This window comes from Saimiri boliviensis, chromosome 7 (genome assembly GCF_048565385.1).
Source record: "Saimiri boliviensis isolate mSaiBol1 chromosome 7, mSaiBol1.pri, whole genome shotgun sequence".
Taxonomy (NCBI): Eukaryota; Metazoa; Chordata; class Mammalia; order Primates; family Cebidae; genus Saimiri; species Saimiri boliviensis.
In genome coordinates this window covers 98,742,520-98,760,275 of record NC_133455.1, presented here as the reverse complement: position 1 = coordinate 98,760,275, position 17,756 = coordinate 98,742,520, and the positions used below count along the sequence as shown (strand labels likewise).

The 17,756-nt window shown below is 38.4% G+C and overlaps 1 protein-coding gene across 11 annotated transcripts in view; it reads right to left on the bottom strand.

Annotated features, from left to right (window-relative positions):
- The window catches only part of PPHLN1 (periphilin 1), a 146,253-nt gene that overhangs the window by 66,414 nt on the left and 62,083 nt on the right, over positions 1-17,756 (bottom strand). For 7 of the 11 annotated variants that reach the window (XM_003926661.4, XM_010337388.3, XM_074403094.1 and 4 more), the window contains 2 exons: positions 11,825-12,036; positions 249-305 (listed from right to left, as the gene is read on the bottom strand). In XM_003926661.4, coding sequence (XP_003926710.1) covers positions 249-305; positions 11,825-12,036 — 269 coding nt within the window. The remainder of the gene's footprint in view (positions 1-248; positions 306-11,824; positions 12,037-17,756) is intronic. The other 4 variants (XM_003926664.4, XM_010337390.3, XM_074403096.1 and 1 more) reach the window with 1 other exon arrangement.

Here is a 17,756-nt window from a genome sequence, read left to right as displayed (position 1 = left end):
TAATGGCCTGTTTATTCTACAGATCTCAGCCTCCTATGGAGTGGCTATTCCCAACCAGGAATGGCTAGCCCAAACACCAGCCCACAAATACCTCCCGAACCCTAGTACCTAGGTCTACTGTTGTTTAAATCTGGTTTGGAAAATAGAATAACGGAGCAGTTACACACTTTCCCCATTTCCATAACCTCTATCAATTCAAGTCACCCACCCCTTCACAATCCCAAATCAGAATCTAGCTCAAAACTCACCTCTTTCAGAACTTCCTTCATTCTGCCGTTTGTACGATGCACCAGGACGCACGGACTCTATGGAAAGGTGGGCAGGGAGGAATTAACACCAGCACCTCTGTGCCCAAGAGGAACAAGAGAAGAACCCAGAAGTAGGAGTGATGAGAACAGGGACTTCTGAGCATTTTCTGGTGACCTTGAACTCTTTCCTACCCTACTTTCAAGTTGGGCTGCCTGAGCAATCACCACTGAAGGGGAATAAATAATGGGAGAAAAAAAAATCTCCGTTTAAGGCCAGAAACCAATGGAAACTGTCAGGGTAAGGCCAACCAAGGATAACAAGGGCAGAAAGCAATGAGAAAAGGTTCATAGCAAGACAAGACACTGAAAGTTGAAGACAAAGATCAAATCTTATTCATCACTAGAAGTACCTAGTCGAATTCTCTCCATCAATAAAGCTGACACTAGAAGGCCTGGTAAAGCAGCACACCTGCATACACAGTCAAAAATGAAAGATGAATCACTCCTACAAGTTAAAAAAGGACACTGGTTGAGCCCCTAATTACCCCACATTTAGAATCTTGAAATATTCTGTTAGCTTCCTTGTCTGCAAACTCAATGATGTGGATGGGATCATCTTTCTAAATAACCTAAACATAAGGGCCGGGTGCGGTGGCTCAAGCCTGTTAATCCCAGCACTTTGGGAGGCCGAGGCAGGTGGGTCACAAGGTCAAGAGATCGAGATCATCCTGGTCAACATGGTGAAACCTCGTCTCTACTAAAAATACAAAAAATTAGCTGGGCGTGGTGGCACGTGCCTGCAATCCCAGCTACTCAGGAGGCTGAGGCAGGAGAATTGCCTGAACCCAGGAGGCGGAGGTTGCGGTGAGCCGAGATTGTGCCATTGCACTCCAGCCTGGGTAACAAGAGCGAAACTCCGTCTCAAAAAAAAAAAAAAACAACTAAATATACTAGTAGTCGGGGTCCCAGGTATTTTCCCAGTAAGATACAAATTCCGTAAAAATGACATCAAATCCTTCTACTACAGATCCCAAGTTGCCAATGTTACATTTTTTTTACTGAGAAAATAACATTTTTCCTGAATTGTTTTGGCATTATCGACATCTTACCCTGAAATGTTTCAAGAAACATCATACAAATATTGCCATTTTTGCAATGATGTTGAGGATGCAGTATCCTTTTCTCATTATTCACTGGTCTCTCTGGCAACTGGGAAGTTTTCTTCCTCCTAATAAGCTGATTTGTTTTTAATGTGAAGTACACTGTCGACACTTTTTTTTTTTTTTGAGATGGACTCTCACTCTGTTGCCCAGGCTGGAGTGCAGTGGCGTGATCTTGGCTCACTGCAATCTCTGCCCCTAGGTCCAAGTGATCCTCCTACCTCAGCCTCTCGAGAAGCTGGGATTAAAGGTGCCTGCCACTGTGCCTAGCTAATTTTTTAAAAATATTTTTAGTAGAGATGGGGTTTCACCATCTTGGCCAGGCTGGTCTTGAATTCCTGACCTCGTGATCCACCCACCTCCACCTCCCAAAGTGCTGGGATTACAGGTATGAGCCCCAGCATCCATCCAAACCCTTAGATGACCTACAGCAATTGCTCAGAGCCTCATGATGGACAATCATTTCATGCACTACTAACTTTATTATTGATTCTTTTACATTTGTTTTGTCAAACCCTTAGTTTACCTATAGCAACTGTTCAGAGCCTTATGATGGGCATTTATTTCCTGTACTACCAACTTTATTCTTACTTTTACGTTCCTATCCTTATTTCCCCCTTTACACAAAATTCCTCCTCCACTTATTTAATCCTATTTTATTAAGTGTTTATTTCATTAAGCTGCCTCAAATTCTTTCTCAAATCAAAATGATGATGATATATCAGAGAAAGGTACTGGAGCCTTAGGCCAATTCGTATTAGCTCCTGACAGTGGACTGCATGCAACCCTTCGAAACTTTGTCTTCAGTTGCTCCATGTTGGTAGCTGAACTACGATGAAAGAATTCACTCCATAGGTATCAGCAAATGCTAAAAATCTTATCTTTTTAACCTTGGAGAGTCAGTTTACCAATACGCCACTGTGGATGTTTTTGATTTTTATTCCAAACTTCAGAGATGCTGTAGGCATTACCACATGTAATTACAGATTCCCATTAGTACTGTCTTAGGTAGGCTTGGACTATATAACAATCTTCTAACAGACTAGTAAAACTACCCAGCTAAATTACAGTCATGAACATGTAAGTAGTTACTGTTTTAATTCTCTAAGTTTTGGGGGGGGTTTTGTTTTGTTTTGTTTTGTTTTGTAACAGAATAAGAGATAATAGAAACAGCACCCACTGTATTTAAACTCTTCATCCCAAAGTGTCCACTGATGTGCTCATATTAAAACTGAAAAGTCTCGGCCAGGCGCGGTGGCTCAAGCCTGTAATCCCAGCACTTTGGGAGGCCGAGGCGGGTGGATCACGAGGTCGAGAGATCAAGACCATCATGGTCAACATGGTGAAACCCCGTCTCTACTAAAAATACAAAAAAATCAGCTGGGCATGGTGGCACGTGCCTGTAATCCCAGCTACTAAGGAGGCTGAGGCAAGAGAATTGCCTGAACCCAGGAGGCGGAGCTTGCGGTGAGCCGAGATTGCGCCATTGCACCCCAGCCTGGGCAACAAGAGCAAACAAGAGCAAAACTCCGTCTCCAAAAAAAAAAAAAAAACTGAAAGGTCTCATTCTTCTTGTCCTCTACTATAGCACTTTAAGGATTTATAAACAAGTTTTCCTTAATATTTTGCCATTTGTTTTTTGTATCTTTGTACTTCTGTTTTCCTCCCTACATTTTCATAGCTATCCCTTCCTCTTTCATTTTTGTTGGTTACTGTTCCTTAAACGTGAGTGTTCCTCCTAACATTAATCTTTTTGCTCTCTGTTTTTGTCTCCAACCAACATTATGAATACAAAAGTCTTTAAATTCTGCCTTTTTCACTCATTGTTCTACCTTCTAAACTAACAGGCTGCTACTAATTAGCTATTTAGCAATTACCTCAAATTCATCTCACACATGATCTTTGTAGGCAGACACTACCTCTCTGCTTGAGAGCAAGGTAAAAAGGTTGAAAACATTCCTGCCTTTGTTGTGACTTGCAAAGAAAATGAGTTCCAAATTAGGACAGAGGAAAGAAACGAGAAAAACATTCTGAAAGTGGCAGTACAGAAATCAAATCCCTGTCAATATATTTATGAGTGAAAGAATAAGAAGGAAAGAAAAAGGAATTTCAAATACTGGTTCCATATAATGTTTTTCCCATTGAGGTGAAATCAAAAGCTGGAAAAGCAGCTTAACATTTCACAACACACTCAGGAAGTTCTGCAAGTTTCAGAGTATTTGGTGACTCCTAAAATGGAACAGAAGATTGCAAATCTAACAGGATCTTTTACAAATACTTTGTTGCTGCTGTGTTTTCCTGCTAAAAGAAATGATAAATCTAACCAGAGTCACCCAATCAATCCTACAAATGCTATTCATTACTGACAACCCAGGTAAGAAAAAAAGGACACTGCAGGGGAAAAAAATAGCTTGATCATTTAGAGATGATAAAGTTAGGGGCTATGCCTTGCGAACTATCAGATTCTCAGTGCAGTGCTTGGTAAACAGGGACAAACAAGGAATTTTTTAGTGCAAGTCCCATCAAGAAACAACCTTCACCAACACAGGTGGTATATCCATCTCTTCTTTAACAGCTGAAGATTTGAAGAGAAATTAAGATACAAATAAATGAAGATGTGGCTACACAAATGAGAATATTCTTTTACTGAATCATGGATGAAGATGTGAGAATTTGCAACTCTTGGTTAGGAAGAACATGGTTTCTTAGAGATCTGTTGATTCATTCAAGAACATATGAATTAGAAAATGGAGAGACACAAGAAAAATTTCTTGTGTTAAAGACATCAAAAATGACAGAGAAAATAAACAGGTAGAGGGGAAGAGAAAGCATTGCATCACCTCTGCTTCCCTCAAGATCCATTTTTTCCAGATCAGAGTGGCAACAAGTTAAAGCAAAGGCCAACTGACTATGAAATACTTGGAAGTACACTTCTGAGTAGAGTTCCCCTTTAACATATCAGCTAAAATTAAGCGGGCTCATTTTTAAACATATTAGGAAAACATCATCTTTACACATTATGAATGTTTGCTACTGACAGAATATACTAAGTCCTAAAACAGGAATACAATAAAATGCCCACACACATAGCATTAATCGATTTGTTTTAGAACCTTGATCATTAAGATGCCAGAAAAGCTGTAGCTATAATCCTAAGATTTAGCTAGAAAACTCATAGCCAAAGCTCTCATGAATAAACAATGGATCCTCAAACAAGAAGAAAATATTATAGAATCTAATTCCACAGTGCATTAATAGTCAAGATCAAGTGATGGCCTAAATTGTTTCAGGGAACTATTAAATTATACTTCAGAGACTCCACATGATATAACTCATCCCCATAAACCTTCTCCATTAGGATCCTTCACCTTCTACTAACCCTTCAGGTATCATCTAAAATGTTTATTCCTATTTAATTACTTGTCTTCCTAACTAAATCATAAACTCAGAGGGCAGAGTTGGAAGCTGTCTTGCTTGGCAAACAATTTACGTTCAATATATTTTTGTTGATTAAAAGATGTAAGTATTGAACGCAATATAGTGGGCTTCGAACCAAGAAATGCTAGGACATTTTGCTGCTAAGAGAATGATTTTATCTTCTCTTCCTGTTGCCTAATATACATGATCTGATGATAAAGCTTTATTTCTATATTCCTATTACCTCTTCAAATCTGCACAGAAAAGCCTTCACCTAAAAGCAGAATTAAATTTCAAAATTTTATCAGAATGTCAGCTATATTACCAATAAGTCTACAGTAGTTTAAAAAAAATAAGAATTTCAGCTAAAATCAAAAATTCATGGGGACTTCAAAGTTTATTCACAGCCAACAGGCCAAAATGAACTCTATCTTCCAAATCAGGCGTCCCCAAACTATGGCCGCTGGGCTGGCCGCATGCGGGCCCGAGGCCATTTATCTGGCCCCCCCGCCGCACTTCAGGAAGGGGCACCTCCTTCGTTGGTGGTCAGTGAGAGGAGTACAGTATGTGGCGGCCCTCCAACGGTCCGAGGGGCAGTGAACTGGCCCCCTGTGTAAAAAGTTTGGGGACGCCTGTTCCAAATATACAAGTCTGAAAACAGTACTTTCAATTATAATACTTTCAGTTCTCTTAGAAGATTTTTAAAAAGAATTAAACACTAATGATTAATAGCATTTTTTTTTAAATACCTTCTATTCTCAAAAAAAAAAAAGAAAAAAAGAAAGCCATTATTCTTGATAATTGCTGTTGATATAAGGAAAATAAGGGAAGATAGGCCCTAAGTTAGAGCTACAGAAAAACAGAAGCCAAACAAAATAAAAAATAAACTTGCAAATCTTTCAAAGTAAAAGTATTCTTAAATTTCAACCAAAATGTCACAGAACCTAATTAATATGTGGGCATCACTGGTAAATGTGGGATTAATTCCTAGCAAATGTTTAGAATGAATTAACAGAGCGGTAGTTTCATCTCCAGGAGCCACAGTGGATGTACAACAACAAAGCAAGGTAATCTTTCTGTCACTGTTTTGAAAGAAGAAATATTTTGTAACTTAAAGAGTTTCAAGCAACTTGCTCTACAGGGTCTTGCTTGAGATACTCAAGTGGAAATGAAAACAAGATAATAGTAAAGACAAGGGATCACAATTGTTGAATAGCAACAAACAATGCTGATTCAAGGGTCAAGTTAACAGATCTCTAGTGGTTTTCACAATTGGCCTTAGGCTACTCAACATAAATTATTAACAATTAATACAAAACACATCAGTCATACTTAATTTGCAAATAATGCAAGCTGTTCTTATCAGGTGCTAATATACAGAATTGCTAAATGAGGTTTTGAGACCTCTGTAAAGTCAATTAGATAAAATGTAGCATTTCTAGTTTTTTTTTTCTTAATGCATTAACTACACACATACAATTGCACCTGAAAAAGTATAGCCTGAGAGGCATTTTGTTAAGGCGTTATATGTGAAAATAGCTTTGGTTTCAGTCGCCTACAATCCAGTAATGAAATGTGGTTGCTAAAATAAAAATTCATTTTTGATGTTACAATTTAAAAGAAACAGAAAATTAGGAAAGCAAAAGGTCTGGAAACCATGACAAATAAAAGGAACAGCAAAATAAACCAAATATATTTAAATCTGGAAAAAAAACATGAAGAATATGGTAGTACTCCTCCAATATATAACAGGTTACAACATAAAAGGAAGAAGTATCTTTATATATGGCTCCAAGAAGAATAACTAGTATTAAGAAGATGTTGCTAAAAAAGATTTTAATTCTTTTATAAAGAATGAGCTGCAGAAACATGGAAGGACTGGACTGTGATTTAGTAAATTTATCACAAGAAATATTAATACTTTTAAAAAGAATGGATGTGGGAGACTAAACTTAGTGATTATTTTCATCACTTTTAATGCTATAGTTTAAATAAAAGATAAATGACAAAAGTTTAAGATAGGAAAACATGGGATCATTTCAAAGAGGGGAAAAAAGAAAAGTATTAGAGTTGACAATTGTGGAGATATCTAATTATAATAAAAATAAACTTCAAGTGAAAAATATGAGGTAAATTTAACAAAACAATTTTATCTAAGAAAGTTAAACACACGAAGAGAAAAAAAGTGAGGTTAACTAGGACAATCTGCACTGCTAGCCCATGAACATAGACAACAAAAAGGAACTAAAAATCATATTGCATGACCACCTCAGCCCAACTCACTTATAATAAGGATATTCTTACAAGTGAAGCACAGGATGAAAACAAGTTTGATTCAGAAGGATAATTAGTTTGAAGTAGTATGAAGTTCCATAAGATTAACTCAAAAGGCGAAGTAGAGTTCATGAAATGTGTGTGTATATGTGTAAGCACAAAATGGGAGCTAAGCAGTCGAATTTTAAAATGTAGTAAAATCACTATAGGCAAACCAATAGTGATCGTTAAAATAGGAAAAATTACTCTAGAAGTATAAACAAAAGGCAAAAAATTGTTACCTATTTTTAAAATGAGGGTATAATTACTTTAACCTGTTATTTATACTTATAATAATATTTAAAGTCTTTGTCAAAATTTCAGTTTATACTAGAAAAACTTAATTTTAACACATGGCTCATTATCCCAGCTTAACTGACTGGGAAGCGAAGAACCCTGCGTCTCAGTCCTTTTTTGAAGAAAAGCCAGGTGTTGCAGTATTTGTGACATTTAGATTTAAAGCAAAAGGTGGTATCCAAAATAGGTAAAATAATTACTTTTCCCATGTATTGTTTAAAATAAGACCTCCAGGCCAGGCGCGGTGGCTCAAGCCTGTAATCCCAGCACTTTGGGAGGCCGAGGCGGGTGGATCACGAGGTCAAGAGATCGAGACTATCCTGGTCAACATGGTGAAACCCCGTCTCTACTAAAAATACAAAAAATTAGCTGGGCATGGTGGCGCGTGCCTGTAATCCCAGCTACTCAGGAGGGTGAGGCAGGAGAATTGCCTGAACCCAGGAGGCGGAGGTTGCAGTGAGCCGAGACCGCGCCATTGCACTCCAACCTGGGTAACAAGAGCAAAACTCGGTCTCAAAATAAAATAAAATAAAATAAAATAAAATAAATAAAAAATAAAAAAAATAAGACCTCCATTGACTTTTTGCAAGACTATCTTAGGTAACTATTCTGAAAACAGGAAAGGAAAATTGAAAAAAATTTTCATAGCCCAGGTCAAGTAGTTAAGGAATACTTGAAAAGAGAGTTTTCCCAGAGCAAACTTTTTCTTCATTAAAGACCTTTACTTTCGGCCGGGCGTGGTGGCTCAAGCCTGTAATCCCAGCACTTTGGGAGGCCAAGGCGGGTGGATCACGAGGTCGAGAGATCGAGACCATCCTGGTCAACAAGGTGAAACCCCGTCTCTACTAAAAATACAAAAAGTTAGCTGGGCATGGTGGTGCGTGCCTGTAATCCCAGCTACTTAGGAGGCTGAGGCAGGAGAATTGCCTGAGCCCAGGAGGCGGAGGTTGCGGTGAGCCGAGATCGTGCCATTGCACTGCAGCCTGGGTAACAAGAGCGAAACTCCGTCTCAAAAAATAAAAAAAAAAAACTTTACTTTCAAAGCTAAATAACTTGAAAAAAAGAAAGAAAGAAACATGCAGGCATTAACAAAGTCATATGCCTTGTTTATTCTATTTACCCCATTAGTCTACTAACTTTAAATCACTTCAAATATTAAAGGTATGAACCCTCAAAGAATGAGTGAAGTATGTTGGAGACCCTAAGACATTATGGCTTATTCACATTTCACCTCAAGATCTTAAGAGTTTTGGCCACAAGAGGCCCAAAGCAGGTCAACAGAAAGAAGATACACTCCCCAAAAGTTTCTGGTTTTGAGGATAAAAATAAGACTAATTCACCAATAATTATCTTTAATAACTTCATTACAAGCTGTCAAGTAAGAATCTCAAGCTTGTTTACTCATGTTTTGTTAAAAAGTTTTTATAATCAGCTTCCAAAGAGATTTTCTTCTTTAATGCAAATCATTCTTGGATATGGATTTAAGTCATACACATCCAAAAAAAAAAAAAAAAAAAGTCTTAAGGGCTGAGTACACTGGCTCATTCCTGTAATCCCAGCACTTTGGGAGGCCAACGCAGGTGGATTACTTGAGGTTAGGAGTTCAAGACCAGCTTGGCCAACATGGTGAAACCTTGTCTCTAGTAAAATACAAAATTAGCTGAGTGTGGTGGTGTATGCTTGTAATCCCAGCTACTAGGGAGACTGAGGCAGGAAAATTGCTTGAACTGGGAGGCAGAGGTTACAGTGAGCTGAGATTGCTCACCATAGCACTCCAGCCTGGGTGACAGAGCAGTGAGCTTTAAAAAGAAAAAAAAAAAAATTGCAAAAACCCCTCATGTTTTAAGTCAAAAAATTTGTGTTGGGTTGCATTCAAAGCCATCCTGGGCTGCATGCAGCATGGAGGACGGGGGTCAAGCTTGGATTAAAGATTGTTTATCTTCTTAAGGGTGAGTGGGTGTTATATGCAAGCAAAAGAAAAAATAAGTTACCATTAATTTCCACAATAAAACTTTCAGTTATAAAAGCAAAAGAAAAAATAAGTTAAAATTAATCTCCACAATAAAACTTTCAGTTACCCAGAACTACCCCAAGCAAATTTTGAACAATCAGGCATATATTTATGTATTTTAGAGACATAAAATATTTACTTTATTTACTTATTTATCTATTTTTAGAGACAGTCTCATTCTGCTGCCCAAGCTAGAATGCAGTGGTGTGATCACAGTTCACTGCAGACTCAAACTCCTGGGCTCAAGCAATCCTCCTTCCTACCTCAGACTTCTGACTAGCTGGGATACAGGCATGCATCACCATGCCCAGCTAATTTTTTAATGTTTTTATTTTTTATTTTTATTTTTTTAAAGAGATAAGGGGTCTTAACTATGTTTGCCTAGGCTGTTCTCAAATTCCTGGGCTCAAGTAATCCTTCCAGCTTGGCTTCCCAAACTGCAAGGACTACAGTCATGAGCTGCCATGCCCAGCCTATGTTTGTTTCAAATAACCTTCCTATTTCTTGCATGATCATTCATACACCTGTATCCAAAAGTATGTTTTTGGGAAGCCCTACTCTATCTCTGCCAATAGTAGATGATTAATAAATTTTTGCCAAACTCAAGAATCTTGCAACAACTTCAAGGGAAGACAATCTGATGATTCCAAATGGTTTTCCATCACTTTCACCATGCAAGAGGCAAAGGCTGTTAAATTAAAACTCTATCATCTGAAAAAAGACAGTTAATGAGAAGGATATTGAAAAGGAAATATCCTGGACTTTTCTGATTTCTGCACCTTGGCTCGTAATTCCTTCTAACTAGACGACATGTCTTTACTAGTGGAAATCTGAAATAAGGATGAGCCCAATGTCATCTCCTTTATAACATGTTCTTCAATTCCCAGAGTGTGAATTAATTTTTCTCACCTTGATATGTTCATGTCAACTCATTTATGACATATCAATTATTGGATCAAAGTTATATTTTATATATATTAACATATTGTTAAAGTTGGCATTAGCTGGTGAGAAATATACACACATTTTCTAGTTCCTTAGTGACAGGGACATCACTGTATAATATTAACACAGTGCTTACACATAGAAGGCACAAGGAATTGTTTTGTGAATAAGCTCCACTGCAGGCTGCAAAGTCTAGAAAGTAAGAATGCTTTCTCTAGAAAAGTAGTTGTGTCATTGATTTATTCTAACACATATTAAGCAACTCAACCAGGATGACATGCTAAGATTGTACAGAATGCCATGTAGATTCAGGCATGCCAAATTAAAAATATATAAATTAATTTAATTGGAGTTTGGAAAAGAGTAAAAGAAGTTCTCACTCTAAATTTTATAAGGTTGGCCAGGCACAGTAGCTCAAGCCTGTAATCTCAGCATTTTGGGAGGCTGAGAAGGGTGAATCACCTGAGGTCAGGAGTCCGAGACCAGCCTGGCCAACATGGTAAAACCCTGCCTCTACTAAAAATACAAAAATTTGCCAGGCATTATGGTGCATGCCTGTAGTCCCAACTATTTGAGAGGCTGAGGCAGGAGAATCACTTGAACCCAGGAGGTGGAGGTTGCAGTTAGCCGAGATTGCACCATTGCACTCCAACCTGGACGACAAGAGTGAAACTCCATCTCAAAAATAAAATAAAATAAAAATACATTTTACAAAGCTATACCATATATTTAGGGAAGACCACTGTTATTTTTAACAGAAAACATGTATGTCCAATATATACAGATATCACCCAATAGAAGAATAAAGAGGTTGGACTGGCACAGGAACTATCAGAAAACAGAAGAATGTATGATTTTCAGGGCATGATTTATAAAGACCTCTTTTATGCCAGGGGCAGTGGCTCACGCCTTTGATTCCAGCACTTTAGGAGGCCAAGGAGGGCAGATCACTTGAGGTCAGGAGTTCGAGACCAGCCTGATCAACATGGTGAAACCCCATCTCTGTTAAAAATACAAAACTTAGGCCAGGCGTGGTGGTGTGCACCTGCAATCCCAGCTACTCAGGAGGCTGAGGCAGGAGAATCACTTGAGCCTGGGAGGCAGAAGTTGCAGTGAGCTGAGATCATGCCACTGCACTCCAGCCTAGGCAACATAGCAAGATTCCGTCTCCCCACACTCAAAAAAAGACCACATGCTGAAAAAATTAAAGGTGAAGTGTCATACAGAATGCCACTTCAAATAGTCTGAAAAAAAAATGTGTGTGTATGGCGTTTGTTATACTATTCTATCACCTTTTCTCTAAGTTTGAAATTTTTCAAAAGAAAAAATTGAAAAAAAAAAAAAAAATCCCTTACACCTACAAGGAAATCTGACTAAGTACATTCCCATCAGAGGAGGCTGTGAGAGAAAAAAGGAAGTCTTAAAATACATACTCCTATGTTGAGACTGATGGAAAGAGTATGATTTGCTCCTTTCTGGAGAGTAACTTCTGCTACTGACACTGGAGCCAGATCTGCTGTGTGGAGAATCCTTTCGGCCACCAGGTGATTCTCTGAAAAAAGCATTGTCTCTTTTATGCGGAGACCGCTCTCTTGCATAATGGGAAGAGTAGAAACTTTTTCTTCTAAAGCCATCTCTCATGTCCCTTTGGAAAAAAACAAAAAAAAAAAAAAACATAAACTGAGTTAATTATACTATATACCCTGTACATACAAGCACAATGGCAAAAGCTCTGATTCTAAGTAACCTTTAAACTGTACTCTTGGTTCTCTTTTCCTATCACCACCTAACTGCTGAAGTCAGTTAACAAAATGAAACAGTATCAGTGAAATATGATTCAGAATGTACGGTTTTTCAGTTTGGAACAGAACCTGGTGGCTAAGTGCAAAAGTTACTTTATTTCAGGCAAGCATAAATCCTAAAATGTAAAAACATACAGTCATATAGTTTCTACTTCTCTTTGCCGTTAATGATACACCACACGGCTGCCACATTCTCAAAAACACTTAGAAATGCCAAAGGTTTCCCAAGTAAAACACTTCATGGCCAGTTTTCCCCTTCTATGTACAGAAACTACCGGTTTTCAAGGGATATGCAATTTTGCCCACCCACCCCAGGACACTTTGGCATTGTCTAGAGGTATTTTTGATTATTATAACTGAAGAGGAGAGTACCATTGATGGGTAAGAGCCAGGAATGCTGCTAATTTCCTACAATGCCCAGGACATGCCCTCTGACACTACACACCAAAAAAACTCTTCAGTCCAAAATGTGAATAAGGCCAACACTGAGAAACCCTGCTATATGTCTATTAAATTCTTCCTGAGTTTGTATCCTCAGTACATAGATTGTTGCCCAACTCTAAATAACTACTTTTCATAAATCACGTCTACTTTTATAAATTAAATTTCTTGAGAAATATCAACTAAAAGCACCAAGTAAGCCCTAGTAGTAAAACCTTATAAAGCAAAACCATTTTAAAATGTCAAAGCAAATCAAAATTACTAAATAAAACCATCATCAACTGAGTCTCTATTAAAAGAACACTTAAGAGTCAAACAGGTTTTGGCCGGGTGTGGTGGCTCAAGCCCGTAATCCCAGCACTTTGGGAGGCCAAGATGGGTGGATCACCTGAGGTCAGGAGTTCGAGGCCAGCCTGACCAGCATAGAAAAACCCCATCTCTAGTAAAAATACAACATCAGCTGGGTGTTGTGGCACATGCCTGTAATCCCAGCTACTTGGGAGGCTGTAGCAGGAGAATCGCTTAAACCTGGGAGGCAGAGGTTGCAGTGAGCCGATATTACAGCATTGCACTCCAGCCTGGGCAACAAGAGCGAAACTTCATCTCACAAAAATAAAGAGTGAAACAGGTTTTAATCCATGATTTAACAAATGTACTTCAGCATTAAAGAATATTAAAATTTCAGACAGAAGAGTGCTACAAGACAAACCAGTAGCATGGAATTTCAAATGCTTACAAAATTATTTCAGCATATTGATTGGCAGTCCACAGGATGTAAGTAGGCTGTTGTCCTAAAGTTCATTTGAACACTAGCTGATGAACACCCCAAATATACTGTCCCTTCAGACACAAGTAAGTTTCCCTGGGAAAAAGCAGAAAATAGCTTAAATTCATTTATGGTAAATGACCTGGTATAAAACACTAATACTGAAATAGAGTATTAAGGAATTCCAACACTAGTTTAGTCACTAAAACTACAAGGGTCCTACCAATAGCTATTAAATAAACAGGTTTTAGAAATTGTGTGCGGTGCTGGGACCCAACAGTTTACCAAATGTACACAGTTCCTGCCATCACAGAACTCTCAAGATAATAGAGAAGCTGACATTAGACAAATACACATAAAACATGTGAGTGCAGCCAAGAATGGACGTAGAGAGACTAACGAAGAACCTAACTTAGTCCAGGCAAGAGACAGTGGTAGTTTAGATGGGACAGGAGCAGGTGAGGGGTCACCAATTTTACATGTACAAGAATATATATTCTAGACTTAATGGGACATGATTAATGTTTTACTGATAAAGTGTGAAAGACAAGGGATGCCAAGCTGATTACCATAATTTTGGCAAGATAGATTAATGAAATGAGAAAAATAAATTTGAAAAATGAGGATAAAGATGGGAGATCCATATGTTGATGGGAGCATGTTATATTTAAGATGTTTGTGTAATATCTAGGTAAGCAACTAAAGATACTAGTCTGAAACTCAGAGGAAATGTTTGGCTATCAATATAAATTTGTCTGTAAACAGGCAGTACTTAAAGCCATGGTATAGATGAAATCAAAGGAAAAAAAGAACAGCAAGCCTAGAACGTGAGGCTAAAATAAGAGAAATGGGCTGTCATAGAATGAGAGAATAGCCAGAGAAACATTAGAAAGGAGAATGCATTTATCACAGAACCAAGGAAAGAGTATCCTAAGAAGGAAAATAAAGGTTTCCTACATTGAAATTAAACGAGCTCTTACTGATAACTTGCTTTTGGGACAGAGAAGAGTAGGTCCATATTCAGAGGAAAGATTGTCTACCTTCCTCTTTTGAAGAGACAAAACGCTGAACTACAGTTTCCTAATCCTGACACCAGATGGCAGTAAAATTACAACAGTTCAGAGCTATCAGTGGCCTGGGGTGGCTGTGTACACTTGGGGGATGTTAAATGTCAAATGTTAATAGCTCAGAGTAGAATAATGTCTCTTCTCCCCTTCATATCAATACCTCTCCTACTGACCACCAATTTAAGCAAAAACATCACAAAAGGCCTCAATTTTCATAAGTATCCTAAAGTGGTAACATTAGCCATTTTTTTCCAGTATGTGTGGTGTATATTATTTACATATATAGATATTTCAGATATGTATGGGGTGTGTGTGTGTGTGTGTGTGTAGTATCCACTATGTGAACAGCACTATGGGAATTACTATTGTTTTGAAGAAGCTAAGTATATTGGGAAGGCGGGTAGGGTGAGGCGGGTGAGGACCAAATGTTTAAGAAGGCTGGTTACTTTATAAGTAGAGAGAAAGGTTACTTTATAAGTAGAGAGAAGGTCTACTTTTGAAGTAGAAAGAAAACTGATCCAGGTGTTAAGGAAAGATGAGATTTAGACCAACATTATCTAATAGAAATATAGTCAAGCTACAGAAGTAGTAGTCATATCTAAAGTAAAGAGAAACAGGTCAAATTAATTTTAGCATTTTACTTAACCCAATATATCTAAAGTATTACCGGGCCAGGCGCGGTGGCTCACGCCTGTAATCCCAGCACTTTGGGAGGCCGAGGCGGGTGGATCACGAGGTCAAGAGATTGAGACCATCCTGGTCAACATAGTGAAACCCCGTCTCTACTAAAAATACAAAAAATTAGCTGGGCATGGTGGCGCGTGCCTGTAATCCCAGCTACTCAGGAGGCTGAGGCAGGAGAATTGCCTGAGCCCGGGAGGCGGAGGTTGCAGTGAGCCAAGATCGCGCCATTGCACTCCAGCCTGGGTAACAAGAGCGAAACTCCGTCTCAAAAAAAAAAATAATAAAAATAAAGTATTACCAACATGTAATTGACATTAAAAAAATTTAGTAAGCTATTTTACATTCTTTTTCAACCTAAATATTAAAAATCCAGTGTGTATTTTATGCTCACAGAATATTTCAGTTTGACCTGACCATATTTCAAGTGCTGAAAGAGGTACATGCAGTTAGTGGTTCCCATACTGGATAGCATAGACTTCTATGGTGGGAAAAGCATCACAAACTTTAAGAAAAAGCAGTTAACAGAGTACTATATGAACAAGAACTGAAGTAGTTAGAACAATGAGACCTTAAAAAAAGCAGTGAGTGAAAAGCAAAGGTAGAAAACTTTTAAGGAGATAGTATCACATACTGCAAGTCTGGGGGGACTATATATTTAAAACCTAGGGGTTGGCTGGCTACAGTGGCTCATGCTTTCAATCCCAGAACTTTGGGAGGCAGAGGTGGGAGGACAGCTTGAGCCAAGGAGTGCAGGACCAGCATGGGCAACAGAGAGAAGCCTATCTTTACAAAAAATTTAAAACTAGCTGAGAAAGGTGGCACCCATTGGTAGTCTCAGGTATTCAGGGGGCTTAGGTGGGAGGATCACTTGAGCTCAGGAGAGGCTGCCATGAACCATGTTCATGCCACTGCACTCCAGTGTATGTGACAGAGCAAGACCCTATCTCAAAAAGAAATAACACCAGGCTGGGCGCAGTGGCTCACACCTGTAATCCCAGCACTTTGGGAGGCCGAGGAGGGGCATTTCATTTGAGGGCAGGAATTTGAGACTAGCCAGGCCAACAAGGTGAAACCCCTTCTCTACTAAAAATACAAAAATTAGCTGGGTGTGACGGTGCGCGCCTATAGTCCCAGCTACTCGGGAGGCTGAGTCATGAGAATCACTTGAATCCAGAAGGCAGAGACTGTACTCCAGCTTAGGCAACAGAGTGAGACTCTGGCTCAAAAACAAACAAACAAACAAAAACATAGGTGTCAATTGATCTGTCGTTCCAAGAATCTAGTAAAATTTTGTAAACCAAAGCAGACTGCAAGAAATTAAGATACAGCTAGTGAAGAAGTTAAGCCATTACTTTTCTTCCAAAACAGGTTGAAGTTGGGAATATGGGAGGGAACAGTATTTTGAGCAAAGGGGCTTATTTGACCATTGCTGAAGGTTGACAGGAAAAAAAGCCAATTCACTATAGAAGGAGAAATTGATAACCCAAGACACAAAAAGGTTAATAGTAAAGAAGGAGCCAAAAGTTAACAGGACAAAGTAAAACAAAGGGACTAAGTAGAAAAGAAGAATATGAAAAGGGTAAACAGAAAAACTCTCATTTCGAGAAAAGAAAACAGAGTTCTCATCAGAAGGCCTTTGTCTCAGTAATTACAGAAGTCATCAATAAAAAGTAAAGAAGCAAAGATTGTGAATAGAGGCTTCAGGCAGATTATAAAGTTTTACAGATCCTCTGGGACAAAGTATTAAATAGAGTAATGCTTCTCAAAATATGAGTCCATAGACCAGTATACTTGCCTCAAATTTTGCAGGAAAGGTGATAGAAATGCAAATTCATGGGCATCAACCCTCACCAACTGAATTAGAATCTCTGAGGGTGTGACCCAGGCTTCTGAGGGTGTGATCAGGCTTTCCAGGTGACTTCTATATAAACGTAACACTGAAAAGGACTGAATTAAAGAGCCTCACTAGCATGTAAGAGCTGTTTGTAAGTGAACTGTCCAGAAGTCAAAATGTAGAAATTCAGGGTTCATGATAAAGGCAAAACAATTCCCAGTGATCAAGCAGGGTCTGACCGATGCCTGTGGATATATAAAGTTGAAAAATACAAGAAAGAACTAGAGTTAATGGTGGCATTAAATCAGGATACAGAGGCAGACTGGATATAGAAGATTGTGAGCCAGAAATTATGATCATCAAAGAAGAAGGAATGGACTCCTGGAAATTCATCAGAGAATACAGTAAGACTGGGTGGTATATATGAGGAAGTTCAAAGATGATGTGGAAACAGACGCTTGGAGAAAGTAATAAGGAGGAAGAAATATGCCCAGAACTCATCTCAAGAATCAAAGAATTCAGGAGGCAAGAAAATTGGAAGAAAAGTTTCAAATCTCATTCCATTCCTTAAGAACTGGATGACTTTGACCAAGTTATTTAATCTCCCTACACTTTAGTTTCCTCAAATATAAAGCAGGGATAATAGTAATAACACCTACTTCACAGAGGTGATGTGAGGAATAAACAAAATAATATACGAAAAATTTAGAACAGAGCCTGGCATATAGCACTCAAAAGATGTTAGCTATGTCTATTTACCCTATTATCCTA